At 39.9% G+C, this 21,899-nt stretch overlaps 1 protein-coding gene across 8 annotated transcripts in view; it reads left to right on the forward strand.

Annotated features, from left to right (window-relative positions):
- CPQ (carboxypeptidase Q) overlaps window positions 1–21,899 on the forward strand; it is a 465,818-nt gene that overhangs the window by 244,939 nt on the left and 198,980 nt on the right. For all 8 annotated transcript variants that reach the window (XM_040494042.1, XM_040494043.1, XM_040494046.1 and 5 more), the window contains exon 6: window positions 12,171–12,262. In XM_040494042.1, the coding sequence (XP_040349976.1) occupies window positions 12,171–12,262 (92 nt within the window). The remainder of the gene's footprint in view (window positions 1–12,170; window positions 12,263–21,899) is intronic.

Genomic DNA, 21,899 nt, shown 5'->3' on the forward strand with positions numbered 1-21,899 from the left:
TTGTGTAGAAAATGCATTTTGTTGATTTGTCTAAATGGATGCTAGGCTTATAATTTTTTTAGATTCAATTTGATTATTTCTGGAGCTCAGGTTCCCAAAATACCAATGAGTCTTCAGCAACCTATATAGAAAATGTTATTTTCCTTCTCTGTTTCCTACTTATTTCAAGTTAGTGATGATTTTCAGACCCAGCAGTTCAAGACTTTTGTCATTCCTGTTGATAAATATGAAATTCCAGTGTGGTTCAACTTTTGAAGGTCATAGGGTTCTGCTTGCTTATCTCCATCTGCCTAGAACATTTCTTTCTTTGCACTGGTCCCAGCTCTCACCCCTACTGACCAGTCTATGGTCTACAGGCTATATTCTTGTCACTTTGTCTCTTTGAAATTGGGCAGTTTTATATGGAATTTGAAGGTGCTAATACAGACCTTTGAGTAATGGGAAGAGAAACAGTAGCTTCGTGAGATTATACTCTCTAATGTGAGAGTTTCACCTAAAAACAGACAGAAGAAGCTAGAGTTTTACCTAAAAAAAAAAAAGACAGAAGAAGGTACAGGACTGGTCAGATCTTCCCATGCAACTTACTGCTTGGGAAGGCAGAGATCTGATGTAGTTAAAAGCATAGGTTGGGCATCTGGCAGTCCCAGTTAGAATCCCAGCTCTGCCATTTATTAGCTGTGTAGTCTTGGCAAGTGACCTAATTTCTATACCTGTCACTTTCATTATTTGTAAAAGGGGAAGGCAGTATTACTTGCTTTGCAGAATTAAATGGGGCAATGATTTCTAAAATTATATGAGATATTATCTGGAAACAGCATAGTGTCTGGGACAGTACTGAGTGCCCAGTAAACCTTGGTCCTGTCTCTCCCAGCTTGCACTGAGTGCTGACCATCTCTAAAATCATATGAGGGATGCTGTAAATGCTGTACCACTATATGGTTGCTCTCATCTAATTCTTTCCTTCATTACCTTTCTGCCCTATGTCCCAGTTCCAATTTGTGAACCCAGAGTAAGTCTCTCTCTCTGGAGTAACCTCATTCTCCATGCAGAGCAATGATAAGTTAATTTTTTAGATGAATTACAAGTGCCTACAACAATGATAGTGATGGCAGTAGTGATAAGAATAATGTAGGAGTTTCTTACTCTCTTTGTCTTCTAGATGTAAGTTTAGGTTCCATGACTCCAGAGAGCATGACTGTCCTCTTCAGCCCTAAATCCCTCAGTTCCTGGGCCAGGAATAGTTGTTGAATGAGTGAGTCTGATATTTTGAGTAGCTTTGATTATGCCATTTAAGCTTTTTGATTTCTGCACAGTTAGTCCAAGTATTTATTGATTTGTATGTCCACTTCTCCTGTGACAGAATTTTGGTTTCTTCCTTTATGGACTAGAATTCTTAAATGTATGCTCATGTATCGAAAGATGGACAGCAATGACATGTTTTAACAAGTGTAAAATGTGGAAATGACAGGAAATAATGTTCTTGAAATATTAGTGTCTACACAGTGGGAAAAAAATCTAGTAGTTTGATTTTAAGGTTTGAGGACAGGGGTCCTGGGAAAAGTTCTAAGAATGGCGGCATCGCATTCCTTCCCACACTAAGCACATAACTGCATGGGTTTGGTTTCATTTCAGAAGTGGAGTGTTCACAGACACCAAGCATACCCCTGTAAGCTCAGCCCTAGGAGGAGAGCAGATAAACCTGGGGAGTCTTTCTAAGATGGCATTCCCCTGAGAGCTAAAGTAAATTTTTCCAAGCTCCTATAAATACTTTGAACAGACTATATAAAATTTCTTTCTTACCCTAATAGTGGTTATACATAAGATGTGGCACAATGACCTGGAAAAGCAAAAGCTCCATAAGGGTCAGATAGTCTATTTCCTTGGCAGTGTAAGGTTCATAAATTTTGAAGCATTGAAATTTCATGTAAACACCCCTGAGTTTGCTCTGAGGTTTCTTTTATCTGGAGAATACAAATGTGTCTCACGCTTTCCCTAACTGAGGAATGAAAATGTTTGAGATAAACAGCACATCTCTTGGAAGGCCAAGCACTTCTCTTGAGAAAATGCCAGTCCCATGTCCCTGTGGATGGGTTTAGTATCTGCAGAGGCATCAACTGTAATATTCTAGCTCTAACAGAGGTTCAGAGATTCCAGCCTCCTTCCATGTTCCCCGCCTTATTTCCAAGCTTTACTTTCCTTTAGGCAAATGGAACTGATAATTGATTTAATGTTTAAAAGTACTCTGTCCAAAAGTTCTTTTTATAGATCTAATCTCTATCCATCTCATTGTAAATTACAACCATTTCTATTAGGTGTGTTAATCCATTCAACATATAGAGCTCTTTGATTTACCAGGAGCTGCATGTGGAAACCAAAAGCAGAAAGTACACTAATTGTGACCACTTGCCAAATGCGTGGAACAGAAAATAACAGTTTTGCAGTTCAGAGGAAGGAGAGAGTGGAGCAGGAGGAATTGGAGCTGGGTCTTACAAGATGTTTGGGACATTGGTTAAGTCAAGAAAAAAAGGAGGGGCAGATGGGGTAGGATAAGAGTTATGAGGAAAAGCACAGAGATGGGAAGAAAATGAAGAGACCAATTTCTCTGGAATTGAGGCTTTGGAAACTAGAGCAGTTGGAGGTAAGTCTAGAGGCAGATTGGAACCAGTCTGTATAAAGCCTCAAATGCCATTCTAATGCCTATGGGCTCTACGTTATAGACCAGTGGTCTCTGAAGCCAGGCACTATGTAGGATCATCATTTGGGTATGGGAAAATATTTATTCCTTATCTAAAAAAAGAAATACTTTCATTAATATATTAAGTGTTTGACAATATTGCATATGTGTCATTTACGCATAAACATACACGTGTTGATGCGTGCTCAAAATTGCATCGCTGACAGAGATGCATATTCAAAAAAGTTTGGAGGCAGACTACTGCTGCAGATAGTAAGGACTGATTACAGATTTTCATGCAGCCAGTGACATGTTCAAAGCACTATTTTAAAAAGATGAATCTGGCGGCAGTTTTACAGAGTGGATTGGAGGCAACAGTTTGTGATTGCAGTGATTCAGAGGGCTTAAAGTATGGTATCTGCAGTGGGAATGGAAAGGAGGGGACATTTTGATGATCTTGTGCTTCCAATGATGAGGTTTGTCCTCAGCAAGAACACTGAGTGATCACTTTGGGAGCCAAGAACGGAGCAGTGCTCGAGAAGGATGGGGGTTTTGTTGTTGCTCAAAACTGATTTCAAACAATGTGTTGACCCTCCCGAATGTGTTCTGGCCTGAAAACCCAAACTTAGATGAAACCAAGAACAAAAAGTGTGGTTAATTATTGGTCAAAAACAAATTTGGGCGACCTCATAACTAATTTTATACACAAAGAACTGAAGAGAAAACCCCCTGACCATAACCCTAGAGAGGAGCACTTGCAAGAGTTCCCAGAAGCAGCTTCATGACGGCTCTTGCATATAAACAACTTGTGCTTCATGTCTGCTGCTTCGTCTTGAAGGGGGAGCCTGGAAATTTCCTCATCTCCGTTGCTTGTTGGAGATGTATTACTTTCTGATAACCCCTGATTCAAGCATAAACAGTTTCGTTCTTCTCACGCAGCGCCATCTTCACAAGAAATAAAATTTAAAGAACTATATTGCTGACTGTGAATTTGTAAGAGAAGTCTCAGTACTTGTACTTGACTTACCATCATTTTTTCAGACATCGTACTTTGTGTTTAACTCTTCCCCATTTGGATGTTTTTGCAAGGTAGAGCTCTTAACAGAAATGTGATTCAGAGTTCAAATCTATCATTAACCAGGCTTCTCAATTTCTCCTTGCAGATAAGAACACTCTAAATAATGATAGGGAAAAAGAAATAGTATGTTTAAAGATGCCAACTAGATCAGACTTGTGATCCCTACATGATGCTAACATAATCCTGGAAATATACTGATGGAAAAGCCCTACTATCAGGCAATTTAAATAAGAAAAATCAATTCACATATTTTAACTCTAGTCACGCATCAGAAATAAACTTAACATTTGTCTCGATAAAGTTAAAAAAAACACTACAGTTTCAGTGTGTGTTTGTGTGATTATTAGGGCTGAAAATGAATAGAATGTATCAAAACAAAGGAGATAGGATTAAAAGTTCCACACTAAGTAGAAGCGAATATTCCTACACACTGCTGGTGGGAATATAAATTGGTAACATTTCTTTAGGACATTAGTAACATGTCTCAAGCTCCTTAAAAATGTTTATATTATTTAGATTCGGTATTTCTACTTTTAATAACTTGCCCTAAGGATAAATATCTTAAGCATCCAATAATAAGGGAATAGCTAAAACAATTAAGAATCATTTCTTTGATTATTAATTATAGAAGATAAAGGCCATATATGCCATGATTTTGAGTGGAAAAAGTAGTATAAAACTATACATAAAATATCACTGTTTGCATGTACACATACTTGCATACAAAATTTATAAGGAAATATAGCAATATGCTTAGAGGTTATTTGTTTCCACTTGTTCATTGTTTTTCTTAGTTCAGTTTTTAAAAGGATATATATTGTCTTTATAATCAGAACAAATATCTAGTAAAAAATTAAAGAGAACTGTCGGAGTTCAAAATGCAAATACCTATAATTTAATACAGTTAGCTGCTGGAAAGATTTCTGTTGACCATAATACATTGATTTAATGACTTCTTTGACAAAAGCTGTTGTACTAAATTTTGACTAGACCCACCTGTGCTGCAAAAATAAGTAAATGCAATTGCAACTGAGGCTCATGTTGAAGTTGAAGCACATCTGATTATCTGGACAACTGGGATGGTTTTACCCGTGTTATTTGGGCTTTGGTTTCACAAAAAGAGCATATCTTACCAACTTTCTGTGAACCAGGAGGCACTAATATGCTTTAGATTAAATGAAAAGGCAGTAGCTTTTATTTATATTTATATAAATGTAAGTAGGCATTCATTCATTCAGTCAGTCAGCCAATAAGCATTTATTCAGCACTTGTTAAATCTGGACCAGGATTATGAAAAACAGAAATGTGTCAGTCTCAGAAAATTAATGTCCTTTAAGTGTGGTTGAAAGTGAAAAGAGAGGTTCGGATGAAGTTCTAGAGGAACATTGAGAAAGGAGTAGCCAACTTTGCCCTAGAGTTAGGGGAGCTTTCCCAAAGAAAGTAAAATTAGAGATGGGCTTTGTTGAGTGAATAGGAGTTTGCCAGATGGAAAAAGTGCAGTGGCATTCTAGATAGGAAGAAGATATACAAAGAACCAAATATCTGAGCCAGCATGGCATGTTCAGGGACGGATAGGAAATGTGATGTGGCTGGAGCTTAGGAGGAGAGGCAGAAGCAGGAGATGAGGGTGAGAAACTGGGTTAGGGCCAGAAATGGCCTTCACGCACTGGTAGTCACTGTGCTTTTGCTTCAGCAATGATTAATTGTGATTTTCCTGGCTAATAGAATCCTAATCATTATAATGAGGTAGGACTGTTCCTTTTGAATTATGGAAATTATAACTGTTATGACCCGTTCCACAAACACAGGTTATAAATATGATCACATCTCTTTAATCGCCTTTACAGTTAATCATTCAAGCCTCCACAGTCCTTATTAGCAGGAAGTCTATTATCTCCTTTTGAGGTCCCTCCCGCCACCTCCAGATTGCCCGTTAATCCCAGGACTTTACTTGGGCCGAATAGGCCAGTCTCCCCTCCAAAACCTGCAGCCGGAGCCACCTGTGACTGCTGTGCGTGGCATTGTTTGTACCCCTGAGTCACAGCGGTGCTCATTTTGGGCAACAAGATTGCAACTCTTTGTTTACATTCTCATCTTGATCTATTACTCCCTAAACCATAACCTCTGTGCCAGGGTGGCTGGATCTGGAGGATCCGGAGTTGGCCACACGCTAGGCTGGAATCAGCCCTTCCCCTAGAGCCCTGGGTGACTGTGTTGAGTCACCAGCCCAGACTTCTCCCTTCATCAGGGTCACTTCATTTCAGTTGTTTCCAGGACTTTCTGTGTCCCAGGACCTTAGTCATTGTCACCCTGACCCAACAGGTCTCTCGTCCCCAACCCCCAATCCAAGGAGGTGGGTGAGGACACTGGGGCTTTCCTCCCAGAAGGCCCTAGGCTCCTTTTACACACTGATTTGCCTCCTGCCCAGTGCCCATTTCCTCTAGATGACTCAGAGGTAGATGGAATATACAAGATGGAATATAAAAATCAGGTTAGGGGGTGCCTGAGTGGCTTAGTTGGTTAAGCCTCTGACTTTAGCTCAGGTCATGATCTCACGGTTTGTGGGTTCCAGCCCCACACTGGGCTCTGTGCTGACAGCTTGGAGCCTGGACTCTGCTTCAGCCTACTAGCGCTCTCTCTCTCTCTCTCTCTCAAAAATAAATAAACATTAAAACAAAAAAAACTTAAAAAAAAAACAGGTTATTGCCCTGCCCCAAGACCCCCCAAAAGTGCCTAATTGCTTCATATTTACATAACTAAGACACCAAATGATTTTTCCAAGAACAAAAGATCTTCAAAGTGATTTTCTGTTCCTGCCTATAAAGAGAAGTAGTTATAGTTTATTTCACTAAAATAATCAGTGTTCAACAATGACCCTATTAAAAAAACAAAACAATGATAATGTGCTTATATACCATATGACAAATTATGTAACTTGCATAAGGTGGAAATAGGTCTTGACCACGAAATCCATCTGTTTAACCACTATGCTTACAGCCTCTTCTCATTCAATTTAGATGCTAATGTGTCATTTATCTTATAACTCAGATATTATGTTAATTAAGTTTATTGCAGGGGTAGAAATCTCTAAATGTAAGCACTCTCCTGAACTATTGATAAAAGAGAGCTGGGCAACAAGTCTATTTATGAACTAGTGCATTTATATGGAAGATAGGTATACAGCATTTACTCTAAGAGAAAGTTGTGTTTTCTCTGCAAAGTTAGGTCAAAGAAGGGAGAACAGTACTCACCCATAGTTTCGGAGGGATTGAAACTGAGCAGTAAGTGAACATTTGAGTTGACACATATTGTTAACAAGTAGCATTCTTTAGAACTCCTGATATGGGAAAGCTATCTACAAGGTTGGATTAATGTGAGTTGATTTTGCTTTGCCCCACTTGGCGCAAGTGTAGGACAGTCAACTGACCTTTCAACTGATCAGTTTAATGAAAGTCACCTCTCAGCCTTCTCATCTTCAGGTTTGATAAGAATGAAAAACAAAGTCCACCAGATGGTTTTTACCTTTTCTCCTAGGTACTATTTTCCCATTTGCATTATTATTTTCCTCAGTAAAAATTAAAGTGAAAATGCATGTATATCATATTTCATAAACAAGACAACATTCTGACACAATATCAGCACTTTATGTTTTTTTAAGAGGGAAACCATATGCTGTAAAATGTGTGCTATGCTATCTGGAGTTCTTAACAGAAATTCCAGGAGGGTAAGAAATCTCTGAGAAGTTTCTGTACATCCAAAGGGGAATGAGTTGTCTGTCTTCTGACAAAACCTCAATGACACCTGACTCCTAGACCGCTGAGACCAGAGTCCTACCACTCACCTCCATTTGTAAGACTTTCTTTCCCGTGCTTGCCTGGGGCCAGTGCTCTGCCAGGGCCAGGGCTGTGAGTCAGGATGATATTGAGCTATTTGTTTACCCCATCTCTACAAAATCATACCCCTACATACCAGTTCATATCACTATGTTGTCTTGCTATGGGTGATCTTGCTTTATTATTGTTGTTGTGGTTATTTTATATACTTAGAATTCTTTCTTAGCTTTTAAATCTAGTTTGGATTTGAGATGCACAAGGAAGGAAAAGTAAAATAAAAAACAGAGAGGGAGGCAAACCATAAGAGACTCTTAAATTCAGAGAACAAACTGAGGGCTGCTGGAAGGGAGGTGGGTGAGGGGGATGGGTTAAATGGGTGACGGGCATTAAGGAGGGCACTTGTTGGATGAGCACTGAGTGTCTTATGTAAGAGATGAAACACTGGGTTCTACTCCTGAAGCCAAGACTACACTGTATGTTAATTAACTTAAATTTAAATTTAAAAAAAATAAAAATTAATTTAAAAAAAGAAAAAGAAAAATGATAAACAGATATTCTTATATCAGCTTTATTCAGTTTTCATATTTTTCCGGTTCTTTGACTTTATTCAGAAACTAAGAATTCCGGTTGACCCTTACTTCTAAGAAGTGAGGAACCCATTCCTGTCTTTACTTAGATTTGGATATGCTCTATGTTGTGTTGAGGAAGCATTCCACACTGAAAGAGGGTATGCATTTTTCTACAAGTTAGATGAGGTTTTTCCACTGGCTGAGTACACACTCTGAATAAACAGAGATATTCTCTGGTTCCTAAGGATGAGGAATGAGGACTGTGCCTCTTTCCTGGCTTTCCCACAAGATCTCCCTGGTGATTACTGGCCCAGACTAAGAAGTTGTGGGCAATCATATAGAAAGAAGCTAACTAACAATTCTTGAAGACCTACTATGTGCCAGGGACCATGCTTGATACATATTTTCCTCGTCTCATTCAATTTTCTTAACAATCCTATGAGGCAATGACCATTTTCCTTACTGTACAGATGAAGAAACTGAGGCCCAGAGAGATCAGGTAACTAGTCTGAAGTCATGGAGACGAAAGTAGAAGGGCAGGGACTCAAACGATACTTACTCAGATTCATGGCCAGCCTCTTTCCAGGCCCCGCATTCCCCGTCTGCGGACTTGGGTGGCTTGGGGGTCCAAACCCCACACTAGGAGCAGAGTCCAGTCATTGAATGAAGTCACGCATTTGTCTTAGGTTTAGAGACAGCCAGAATATCAGAGTAGAGACTTTGGAGCTCAGTCAGGCCATGTGCTTACCACTGCTTTCCTAACCTCTTCTGTCTGGCCCTTCGCTTTGAACACAGGGCAGGCCCTCGTGTTCCGTGCTGATGGGAACTGAGCTGCTTTCTCAGGGGCTTGAATGAGGCTCCGTGTGTCTTTTTAGAGCCAGCTTTACATCAACAGCTATGCTCCTGTTGTTTGGAGACCCTAGCATTCCTCATTTCAACTGATTACTTCTTTATTATCTTAATATAATATCATTGGCCATCTGGCCGATTTGAAATGGGAAGGAGACTAATACCGTACAATAATGACTTTCAGGTGGAACACCAAGTCTATAGGGATATTCAGAAAAAAGCACTTAGCATTCAGAAAAACGATTTTTTCTAACCTGTGCTAACTGTCCTTTTATCCTTATTTAGAGAATTCCATCATTTTAGTAATTTGGTACTGTTTTGCTGGTAGGTGCAGAGATAATGTGAAAAGAAAATATTTTTTTTTCCTTTTTATGGATTAACAAATGTTCAGAATTTTTACTTGTAGTACTTTATCCTCTCCTATTTTTTCTATGTTGCAAGCAAAGTGTCATTTGATTTAAAGTGACATCAAGCAGGGGCTCCTGGGTGGTGCAGTCGGTTAAGCGTCCGACTTCAGCCAGGTCACGATCTCGCGGTCCGTGAGTTCGAGCCCCGCGTCAGGCTCTGGGCTGATGGCCCAGAGCCTGGAGCCTGTTTCCGATTCTGTGTCTCCCTCTCTCTCTGCCCCTCCCCCGTTCATGCTCTGTCTCTCTCTGTCCCAAAAATAAATAAAAAACGTTGAAAAAATAAAAATAAAATAAAGTGACATCAAGCACATTTCTTTTAGCAAAACCAAAGGTGGTGATCTTTAGATATACCAGTTAGACTTCTTCCCGCAATGGTTGACATTTGTGCTTTGAATCTGAGAGGCTAATTTAACTCTGGAACAGGCAGTGGGCACTTCAGGATTCCTTGTCAGCAGGCACCTGAATGCCTTTGAAAGAACTTGCTGTCTGAGTATTTAGATGCCCCTTCTCTCTAAGGGTACAAGTGTGCATTCTGTGCCTAGATACACATTATGAAGTTTCATAGTTCATTTATTAAATGTCTGCCACATGCCAAGCACAGAATTGTCTTCCATACATTATCACATTTCATTTCATCCTCACAACCATCCCATGAAAGAGTTATGGGATAGGCATATAGTATTCTCTCCACTTTTCAGATAAGGTTGCTGAAGTTCAGGTAGATCGATTTCCCAGTGGTTGCACACAGCTAGTGCCTAATGATAGCAGGGTTCACCAGCTCTGCCTGCCGTTTTCAACTGTAACAGCTTGCCTGAGAGTGAGCTAGCTGGAGAGTTTTAGGAGATGAGGCTGAGAAAGTGGTGGAAGGCTTTGAATTTTATTCTAAGTGACACCCCAGGGTTTGGATTCATTTATCCGTTCCTTACCAATTTATTGGGTACCCAAGGTGTGCCAAGCAGGTTGGGCACAGAGGGCATCACAGTGAATCAACAAGCTTAACCTTGTCTTCCAGAAGCTTATATTCTGGCTGTTGGAGGTTTTGAGCAGAGAAATGACATGACCCAGTTTCAGTTTTACAGGGGCCGTCTGGCTGCAGGAGGAGTAGCTTGGGCAGAAGAGGGTGGGGCTCTGACCGCCATGCTAGCAGAGGTGAGAAGCTGGGCTCTCGATGGACTTAGAAGAACGCAGCAGTGGCATTTTCTGAGCAATTGAATATAGACACTGCTCGCCCAGGCTTTAATGGGAACTCAGGTCAGCCTACATGCTAAACCTGTATTCTTTTAATTATGTTAAAATGCTCAAGTGTAAAGTGGCTTCACAACAATATTCAACTTAGTGGAAAATGTAGCACCCATTCACTCCTTAGCACTAGGCTTATGAAAGGAGAATACTTGTTGGGGCCAGGAGGAGGCGGGTCCTGGCTCCCTTCCCCAGGAGCATTTATCATCCTGGCTGCAGCTGGCCAGGCTGTTCCCTTGAAGGCCACATGCCTGGGTGGCAGCACTTGTGTGGTTACACTGGAGATTTGTAGCGTGCCCGTCTCACTGCCCCTCCAAGTCCTTCCCTGTGGCTCCCCTGTGGTGAGGCAGGTGCATAGATCCTCTTAATAAGAGTCAAGCCCACGGGGCGCCTGGGTGGCGCCCTCGGTTGGGCGTCCGACTTCAGCCAGGTCACGATATCGCGGTCCGGGAGTTCAAGCCCCGCGTCGGGCTCTGGGCTGATGGCTCAGAGCCTGGAGCCTGTTTCCGATTCTGTGTCTCCCTCTCTCTCTCTCTGCCCCTCCCCCGTTCATGCTCTGTCTCTCTCTGTCCCAAAAATAAATAAACGTTGAAAAAAAAAATTTAAAAAAAAAAAAAAAGAGTCAAGCCCAGCTTCTTGTTGTTCTGTCACGGTTATTTCTCTCAAATGATATTAGAAGGTCCAAATCGGAACAGGTTTTAATTCTTGGTCACAAAATGAGACTTTTAGCATATTGTGTTCCCATTTTTTTAAGTTTGGAAAACAGATATCCTTGTAGTTAACTTTTACTGAGCAGACACTGTCACTGAAAAATGGTCCTAGATGTGCCAGATCTTTAATAACTCCAAGACAGAAATTTGTATTTCCCAAGTCGATGAAATTGTCACCGAGCTGTTTGTGAAGCAATAAGGTAAATAAAATGTCATCTGCATGCAATTCATTTTCATTGACCTGAAGCGAATGACCTTGTATTTCCAAATAGTAAAGGAAAATGACCGTGGGTAACCATTAACACGGTATCTGCTCTGCAGCCATCATGTCACTGAGAATAGCACGGACAGCTTGTGGATTTAGACTAAGGGGCAACCCCCTTCGCACCTGATCTTGAAGCAGAGCCAAATGATTGGGTTTCAGTTAGTCATTGGAAGACTCCCTGATCTGCCTAGAGTCCTGCTGACTGCATCTTCTCTATGCAATCTAACATTCCACTGACCTTGGCCTTCCACTGGGTCCTGCTGGGCAGGTTGTCCATTCAGGATATGATTAGAAGCTCTCACTTCTGGCCTGCAGGCAGCACTTGTACAACCCCTTTCTCCATTAGCCTGCCCTGGAGATCAGCCCTGAGGGCGCTTCTTTGCTGTGTCAGCCACACTCTAAATCAGGCAGCCACCTCAGCAAGAGATGAATATGCGTACCTCTGAGTTCCTCCTGTCTCCAGAATGCAGATGAGGGGCCTTGCCATTTTGAAAAAATTTTAAATCACCTGAAGGATCACTTGTTTTATTTTATTATTTTTCCCAGGGTTGCGACCAAAGAGGACTCTGCGTTTGGTGCTCTGGACTGCAGAGGAACAAGGTGGAATCGGTGCCTTCCAGTATTATCAGTTACACAAGGTAAGGAAGTAGCCACAGGTTGCTGGGCATTTGCGTGTTTAACATTAGTGTAAATAAACCGGAAGCATCCGCGCTTTTGGTTGAAAAATTCCCTCTATTGTCCGGAAGACTCTCAACAATTCTTTGTGGTAGGCTGACCCCAGCAAACGCCCCTTGCAAAAGCCTTCATCCAGTCCTACGGCAGAGAATGCACTGGTGAACCGAGGGTGCTATGTTGTAGACCTGAGGGCTTCTCTGTTTCTACATCAGTCTGTGACCGTAGAGGAATTCCACCTGCCACGCTGCCATTTTCTTAAAGCCTCTCTGGTTCAGCTATTTCTTGTGTGCCAGAGAAACAGTAATAGGTAAGCATTTCCTCTCACCACTGAGCCCTCTCCCATACTTGTATGCCCTAAATCCTCCTGGATTTAGAACCAAACGCGGGGGCCTAGAGCCAGCCAGGAGCATCGATAATGGCAGTGGGACTGGCAGCACCTCAGACCAGGCTATGTGGAAGACAGCTTGGTTTGACACTGACTTTAATAAGGCAAAAGTGAAGCTTGAGGCAAGAAGGTGATAGTGGAAGATGATGATTAGAAATACAAGACCGCGGTGAAGATGGGGGACAGGGAGATTAATGTCAAGAACAACCGTTGAGAGAGGGCAAAGTGTACAAGCTCAGAGATACTCTGGAGCAAATCAAATGTTAGTTCAAAGAGGAATTTCCAAATCAGTGGGTGAGCTGCTGAACAGTGATGGGCAGAGGAGCAGGGTCTGGTCTGCTGCTGCTGGGTTGTTTTTCCTGCATTTCCGGATTACGAGGAACAGATTTGCAAGCTTAAATGATCAAAATCAGAGAAAGGTTTGTTTTTTGAATTTTGTTTATACCCTTTGGGATCATTTACAGAGTCAGTCTCTATAACCCTACTTCAGTTAGAACTTAAGAATAATGAGCTAAGGGGCATGAATTTGGCCACTGAAGATAGTTATTTACTGTACAAAGGAAAACCATGCTTTATGCTTAACGCTTTTACCACTTCAGTTCTTTTGGCCTCGAGTGATCCTGGAGAATCAGATTGTTCCAGATAAGTGTCCTTTGGTTGGTGGGTCAGTAGCATCATCTTCTATGTGTTGTGGTTGACTAGAACTCCAGATGAGAGCTATTCTAGATTCAGCAACGTTCATTTAATATAGCGTCCCGCCTACTATGCTTCATGCATTAGGTTAGGCGCTAGATTTCATGTCATTAAACAAGCCACCCGAAACTTACAGAGACTGCAGTATAAAGGACACCAACCACTGAACTTCAGTCATACAATCATGTGTGGAGTGTTCTGATAAAGTACTGATGGCAGAGACAGGAAGCTCACCTAACCTGCCCACGGAGAGCATTCAGGATAGGCTACAGGGCAGAAATGACATCTAACCAGAGACTTCAGGACTGAATAGAAGTAAGCTAAGGAAAAGGAGTTGGTAGGGGGGAGGTGGGTACTTGGCAGTGGGAACCGTATGTGTGAAGGCTGGAGGTAAAGACAGCACCACACGCACACTGAGGAAGGGGAAGGGACTCAGAGTGGTCGGTGCACGGAATGGAAGCTGCAGTGGTCAGAGCACACAGTAGAGAGGTAAACAGGGGCCTGAACAAGAAGGACGTATACATCATGTTTACAAGTTCACACTTTATCTTTGTTTTTCAATATCATTTTTTTAATTAACATCCAAATTAGTTAGCATACAGTGCAACAATGATTACCTTGAGGCGACAAGAGTAACTGAATTATTTTTAAGGAGGCGCTTTTAGCTTCTATACACCTTCTATACACCTTGGACTCTATAAGCAACATAATACCTAAGAACTGGTTTGAAGCACATTTATTCTTGATAATATATTCTACTCAAAGAAAAAAAAATTGGATTTAAACTGCAGTGGATCTGGCTTGAACTTTCCTCAACCGCTGAAATTCCTTCAATCTGAAATAAGGTTTATTTCTCTGTAAGGTTTTGAGTTTCACTGTAGCCTACTAAAATACATGGATAAAATCAGAAATGACTTGATTCTAAGCTTTTAGGAGGTTAGCAATATATATATATATATATATATATATATATATATATATATGTATATATATATACACACACACACACACATTTTTTTCCAGAGGACATGAAATCACATTAACAGAACTGGTTTATCTTGACAGTATCCATGTTGCCTCTCTACAAAAGTCTATATATTGGTGGCTGGTCTGCTTTGCATTTTCAGGGATGAAAAGAAATTCTAGAAAGGGAGACATAGGTGTTTTATTTATAGATATCTCTTTATCTCACCTTTAAAAAACATTCTGCATGTTTATATGATATAGCCAATTTCAAAGGACTTATTCTGTATTCTCATGATTAACATATTGAATGAGGCATTGCCAACAGCATTATCATTTCTGGGGTGGCTGAGTTTAACTTTAAATAAATGTAATAAGGAAGTCACAAATCAGAGAGGACAAATGATATTGTCTTTAAACTTTTCTATGGCATTTTTTAATACCAGAAAATAGTCAAACAATGTCCGATTCACTCCAGCTATAACAGAGAGATCCTCTGTTCTAACTAAGGTTATGATAGCTGCTGAAATAAATAAGCCCTATAATTTCAGTGCCTTAACATAATGAAGATTTATTTCTTGCTCATTTAACATCCAATCTACAGGAGGGTTCCTCTCCACATAGTCATTCAAGGATCCAGGCTCAGAGACTCTTCAGCAACATGGCTCTCAATATTGCCTTGAGCATCAATATATATCTAGCTGGCAGTCAGATGGAGAATGGAGAGGTTTTATAGGACAGTTCTGGAAATGGATGTGGAAAAGCAGAGAGTTTATGTTTGCTTAACTGAAGTCTGAAAAGATCTTTATCCTCCACTTAACATGGTTCTGTCTAAGAGAAAGCTAGTACTAGGTGGATGTAGTAAGTTATATAACTGTGTTGTTTTAATTCTTGTGAAGTAGAAATAATGAAAGAAAACAAGTAAAAGAACAGGGATATCAGTAAACAATTACTTGACAAAAGTTTCTATTTTATATTAAAGAGAATGCTATATCCTATAAATCACAACTGGCAGACAAGGGAACATAGCCTTCTTCCTCCCACATTAAACCCACCAAAACACTGGAAGTATGAGCATAGAATGGTCACCACAGCTCAACTTTCCAAGGCCTTGTTCTTGCCTTCTCCCCTCCAATAAGAAACTCAATCCACTACTGGCCTTCAGGAGAACTGCTTCTAGTCTTTGTTCTGCCACTAACTGAACATGAGACCTGAATAATGAGTCCTTTAGCCTCTTGGAGACTCAGTTTCCTCAACTCAACTTATTGAAGTTTATCTTCCCTTCTCAACCCTCACAGTGTAGAGAGACTCTCGTATCATAATTATGCTTTGCTCTATTGAGAACAAAGTATTATTTACAATTAAAATGTACAATTAGGCATGCCCTTCTAAGATCTAGTGTTATTGTCTGTGAGAAAACAAAGGCAGTGTTACCTTCAGCAGCACAGTTGGAGATCAGTAAACTTCTATTATTGAAAATTTACCCTACAACAGACACTCTAGCCTGAAGGAAGTATAACCATCATCCCTGTCACACTTGTTCCTCCTTCATTATTGTTTCTATTAATGATAGTGTCATCCTCCCCACTACCAAGTATCAAAATGTCACTGACACCTTTCCTTCCTTCCTCTTCCTTGTAGTCCATATCTAATAAACAGTAAAGCCCCATTCATCCTACATTTTGTCACTTTTGATGAATCTCTCATTTCTATGCCCCCTGCCTTTTCTTTAGTTCAGGCTTTCCATGATACCCACCAAACCAAGATAATCTTCCAGAAGCCCGGCTCGATTCAGACAAACCCTCTGTCTCCAAACCTTCAGTTGTTCCCCAGCACTAATAGAATCTAGCCCAAATTGGGGCTCTTGAGTCTTAGTTGGTTAAGCATTGACTTTGGCTCAGGTCATGATCTCACAGTTCGTGGGTTTGAGCCCCGCATTGGGCTCTGTGCTGACAGTTCACAGCCTGGAGCCTGCTTCGAATTCTGTGTCTCCCTCTCTCTGCTCCTCCCCTGGTCGAGTCTGTCTATTTCTCTCTCAAAAATAAATAAACATAAAAAAAATTAAAAAAAAAAAAGATTCTAGCCTAACTTGTTTAGCTTTTTGGTCTTTGTGGTTCTCCATGCCATGGTTTCCCACCAGTCTTCTCCAGTGTCCTCTAGTCTGACAAGAAGGAGTGGTTCCTTACACATCCCACACTGGCCTTTCTTCATATCAGTAATCATACAGTTTTTCTGCCTTGAATTCTCTTCTTTCCATCTCTTACATGTTTTACAAGGATGAACTCAAAGGCCCTCTTTCCCACAGCACATTCTCTGACTAGGGGCGCCTGGGTGGCTCAGTCAGTTAAGCTTCGACTCTTGATTTTGCTCAGGGCATGATCTCATGACCCTGAGATCGAGCCCTACCCCACATGGAGCCTGCTTGGCATTCTCTCCCTCCCTCTCTCTCTGCCCCTCCCCCATTTGTGCTCACACATGTGTGCACGCTCTCTCGCTCTCAAAAAATAAAAATAAATTTAAAAAATTAAATGGAGCGCCTGCGTGGCTCAGTCAGTTGAGCGTCCAACTTCGTCTCGGGCCATGATCTCACAGTTTATGGGTTCTAGCCCCGCACTGGGCTCTGTGCTGACAGCTGAGAGCCTAAGCCAACTTCAGATTCTGTGTCTCCCTCTGTTTCTGCCCCTACCCCACTTGCACTCTGTCTCTCTCTCTCTTTCAAAAATAAACAAATGGTAAAAAAAAAAAAATAATTAAAAAAAGAGCATTTTCTGACTAACTCTTCAACCCCTGATTGAACATAATCTTTCTATCCTTGAAATAAATATAACACCTGACCTAGACATTTCTAAGAATGTGGAATAATTTCTAATCTACAGGAAAGAAGGAAGGAAGGAAGGAAGGAAGGAAGGAAGGAAGGAAGGAAGGAAGGAAGGAGGGAGGGAGAGAAAAATGCAAGAAAGGGAGGTAAAAAACAAAAGAAGTCAGAGTCTTCGGCCATAAGGACCTTGCATTCTACTTAAATATTAATTTTAAACTCACACATAAAAAATTTAGTATAACAAACAATATATAATAAGGTTCGAATTTATGTACTAAAAGTATCTTGCTTTTACAAAGAATTCTATCCCTGACAGGGTGCTGAGTGCTATAAAGGCTTAGCACTTGGATGGATGGAAAGGAGTTAAGAAAAGGGAGAAATGGGGCGCCTGGGTGGCTCAGTTGGTCAGGCGGCTGACTTCAGCTCAGGTCATGAACTCACACAGTTTGTGAGTTCGAGCCCCACGTCGGGCTCTGTGCTGACCGCTCCGAGCCTGGAGCCTGCTTCAGATCCTGTGTCTCCCTCTCTCTCTGCTCCTCCCCTGCTCACACTCTGTGTCCCTCGGTAGTAAATAAACATTTAAATTTAAAAAAAAAAAAAAAAGAAAAGAAAAGGGAGAAATGGCTATGACTTGTTGGTCATGAGGAAGGCTCCTTGAGGAATATGTGGGTTTGAGTGAGTAATCAGGAAGAGGAAAATTAGAACCCTACTCTCCTTTATATTGGTGATGACTAAGACCCAAGGTATGTCTTTGGCTCCAGTGTAGGTGATATCAAAGAGGAACGGAACGTTTATTTGGGGAGGACCTATTTTGGTAATTGCAAAATAAAAGATTTGAACTTTTAAAATAATTTTCCTTTTATGGTGTAGTTATGGTTATTAGTGATCATTATCAGTAAGGGACCAAAAATCTGTGGCTCCAGGCCAAATCCAGCCTGCCACCTGTTTATGTACAGACCTCAGGCTAAGACTGTTTTTTACCCCATTAGCCGACTACGTGACAGAGACTATACATGGCCTGTAAAACCTAAAATATTAAATTTCTAACCCTTTACAGAAAAAGTTTGCTGACCCTTAATCTATATGATAAAAAATATAAAAGATTTTATATTATTATTTCCATACAACAATTTATGTATGGCTTTTTATGACCTAAAAGATAATTTTATTAATTTTGCTTGGAACCAATTAAGTATTCTTCAAGAAGACATTATTATAATACTAGAAATTTACAGGTTCTGTCCTTTGTTCTATGCACTCTTTTTAGGTATTTATTTGATAGTAAAGTTGGCTATGTAAAAATGAAATAAAAATAGAATGCAGAAAATATTTTTCCTTCTTTTTGTTACTCAGAAGAATTCCTTCTTCCTCTTCATATAATCTTTTTAACAGTGAAAGTTCTATAAAGGCTATTTTTTTTTTAATGTTTATTTTTTTTTGAGAGAGAGAGAGAGAGAGAGAGAGAGACAGAGCACAAGCAAGGGAGGGGAAGAGAGAGAGAAAGGGAGACAGAATCCAAGGCAGGCTCCAGGCTCTGAGCTGTCAGCACTGAGCCCTACATGGGGCTCAAATCCATGAACCATGAGATCATGACCTAAGACGAAGTCAGACACTTAACTGACTGAGCCACCCAGGCGCCCCTATAAAAGCTATTTTAATGGACACATGTAGCTAAACTTTTGTACAATGAAAGTAAAATTAATATTAACTATCCTTTTCTTAGGAAATACATCTTGGTTTACAGTGTACTTTTATCATATACTCATAGAAAATATAAAATTAAAGTGATTTAAAATTATATGGTGAAACTTATTGCCAAACTAATTTTCAAAATTTTAATCAGATTAATAGTTACCTTTACTTCATAGTTTATTTTCTTATGAAATATTAGCTAAATTGTAATAATTGCTAACCTTACTAAATTGTTGTGACATATGTGAGGCTATTTGTGGTTCGTGTATAGATTTTGAAATTCATGTGCAACTCTATTACAATGTCTAAAACACTCTTTTCAAGAAAAACTTTGGCTCAAAAAGGTCTATAAGCATTTTGGAGGAGGTAACTAAATAAAGTACTTCAACCAGGAAATGAATTTTTTACTATATTTTGGAGTCATCTAGAATAGAAATAATCCTGAGGGTTCATCCAGCATGCCCATAACAGTTCGTAGCAGAAAGTCCTATAAAGGACATCTACATATTTTTCTCTTATTAAAAAAATGCTACTTCACATATTTTGATAAGTTGTAAAATGTTCTCTTCCAGATCTAAAGTTTCTTCCACTTTCTTTCTTCACATTAGTAAAGGAACATGAGAATTATTTATATGCATATTGCTTGTGCTTTATGTAATTGATTTTTGAAACTAACATGTTTTTCATGCTAACAGTGTTTTACTGAGGTAAAATTAGCATTCAGTAATAAAATGCACGGATCTTAAGTACATAACACAATATATTTAGCAAATGTATACCCCTGTGTAACCATCACCCAGATGGATATAGAGCATTCCCATTACCTTAGGAAGCTTCCCTTTCCGATCAACTTTGGAATTAGAAAATATTATAGATGATTTTATTTAACCTTCAAATCAGTGAATAAAATGAGTGTTGTCCCGATGCCATTTGCCTAATCTGCTTTTCGTGGGAACCATGTTACTTTCTTCTCTACTCTTGGAAGGAGAGCATAATGTCATTTCTCATGTCCTGAAACGTACAAAAGAGGGAAAAAAAAATCCTAGAATAGATTCAACTAGATTTCTGGCATTTTTTAATCTTTTCCATTTTAAGCAAAAATATCTGTCATAATTATAATGAGTAAGGTAATCTAGCCTTGAAAAAGCCTCATTACACAAGGTAATCAAATAAAATAGATTGATATGTTCCATTCTGGCATAAAAAATATTTTAACCTTTTCCTGATTTATTGCACAAACTACTGGCAATTGAATTATAGGGATTATGAACACCGCTGTGTTCTGGTAGTCATTAATTAGGGCTATATTTTAAGTAGGCTTTATTAAGTGAGGGAGGGGATGTATGATCATTATAAATACAGCATTTTACCCTGACTCTCGCCAACTCTAAAGCAGAAAAATTTGGAATGAATGTGTATGGTATTTTGTCAGAATTTCTTGTGTTGCCGATGCCAAGGAACAAAATTTCCTCCTATGTAAAAATACAAAAATCCTAGCTTCTTGTAGTCGTGGAGTTCTTGCCAACTTCTCAACCCTAATTAGATTCATGTTTCATTCTAAAGTAAAGGGATATGGTAGAAATGCTTGTGAGACTTCTTTATGGTAGCTGTGCAAATGGGTTTACTTAGGCAATTTTATTTCACCAACCCTATCACCTCTATATAATGTGAATATAGCTTGGGTGACACTGCCAGAGTGGGAACAGTTTTGTGCTCATCTGCAGCTCTGGTTATAAAAATAATAGACTTTATATACCCATTCAGCATAATTGTGTCTGGACCGTGTCTCCAGTGCGGCCTTCCTTACATCGTTAATGTTCCATGCAGTATAGACGTACTAATCACAGGTTATTGTCTCAATCGTTACTGCTGGGCTTTTATGCATCCTGTGTTTTTCTTCCAGTGCCTTCCAGTGCCTATGTGTTTGCATTAGTCAGTCAAGCACACCACAAAATTGGTTTAAATTTCATTTATCTCAGTGTGTCGTTGGTCTGGAGCCCCTCATAGTTCCAACATTCACATAATTTCTACAGCACACCTGGGAGCTCTTTGGGGTCTTACTAGAATTTATGAATCAATTTTTTTTAGTAAAGTGAAAGGGCTGTCTTTTATATTTGTTTGCTCTCTCCTGTGTAGATTCCATTATGACTATGGGGCTTCAGAATCCTCTGAATACTATGTGTAGTATTTATATATAGATGTATGTCAGCCTAGGCAGAAATATCAAAATATTCCCTTTGATATTAGAGAATCTCATTATGTCACCTTGTGAATGAACATGAGTAGGCTTTGACTTACCTCTTTCCTTTATTTCTTTAGAAAGGATCCTTCTTAGCTGGTTTTTATTAAAGGAAAGGAAAGAAAAGGAATAGTTTAAAGTAAAAAGACTGGCTGTGCCAACTAGTTCTGACTCTCCCATATTCTTTGGGCGGCAGGACTTTGTCTACAGTTGTGGGGCAATATTTACCATATAACACCTTATGGTTTCAGATCACAGTGAAGTTTGGCTTGCGTATTGGTTGTAGCTCTATACATGTAAAGAACAGTATTCTGACTTATTCACTACCATTGGTAACCCAAATAAGGCAACTACACTTTTAAGGTTGTTCTGAGAACATTATGCCAAAACACTGAGGTCTATTGTGACTTCTCATGGCTGGCATCTTATCTCATTTATTCTGCATTCCTGAAACTGTGAAGGACTTCAGTTTGCATCCAGACTACTTTGCCAGCTTACTAGAGGTTGCCAATGAGGTACAAATAGTTTCTGCCTCAGTGCCTCCCTATTGCCAACTGGGTCATGATCTGACCCAGAAGGACCCATAGCATATTTGGTGCATGAACTTTCTAAGGAAATCAGGTTGGCACATCAGGACACACAAATCTGAACTGAAGTATCATGCCTTAGGCTCCCAAGTGACCTATGGGTCAGAGCCTTTGAACTAAATTATCACATTACATGTGCTGCAGATGTACTAAGGTACAGAATCAGCAAACCACTTTTGAATCACCGGCACTATGTTAATTTGCCCGGGGCTGTCTTCTTCTC

Source organism: Herpailurus yagouaroundi, unplaced genomic scaffold (genome assembly GCF_014898765.1).
Source record: "Herpailurus yagouaroundi ecotype Mexico unplaced genomic scaffold, PumYag 186, whole genome shotgun sequence".
NCBI lineage: Eukaryota > Metazoa > Chordata > Mammalia > Carnivora > Felidae > Herpailurus > Herpailurus yagouaroundi.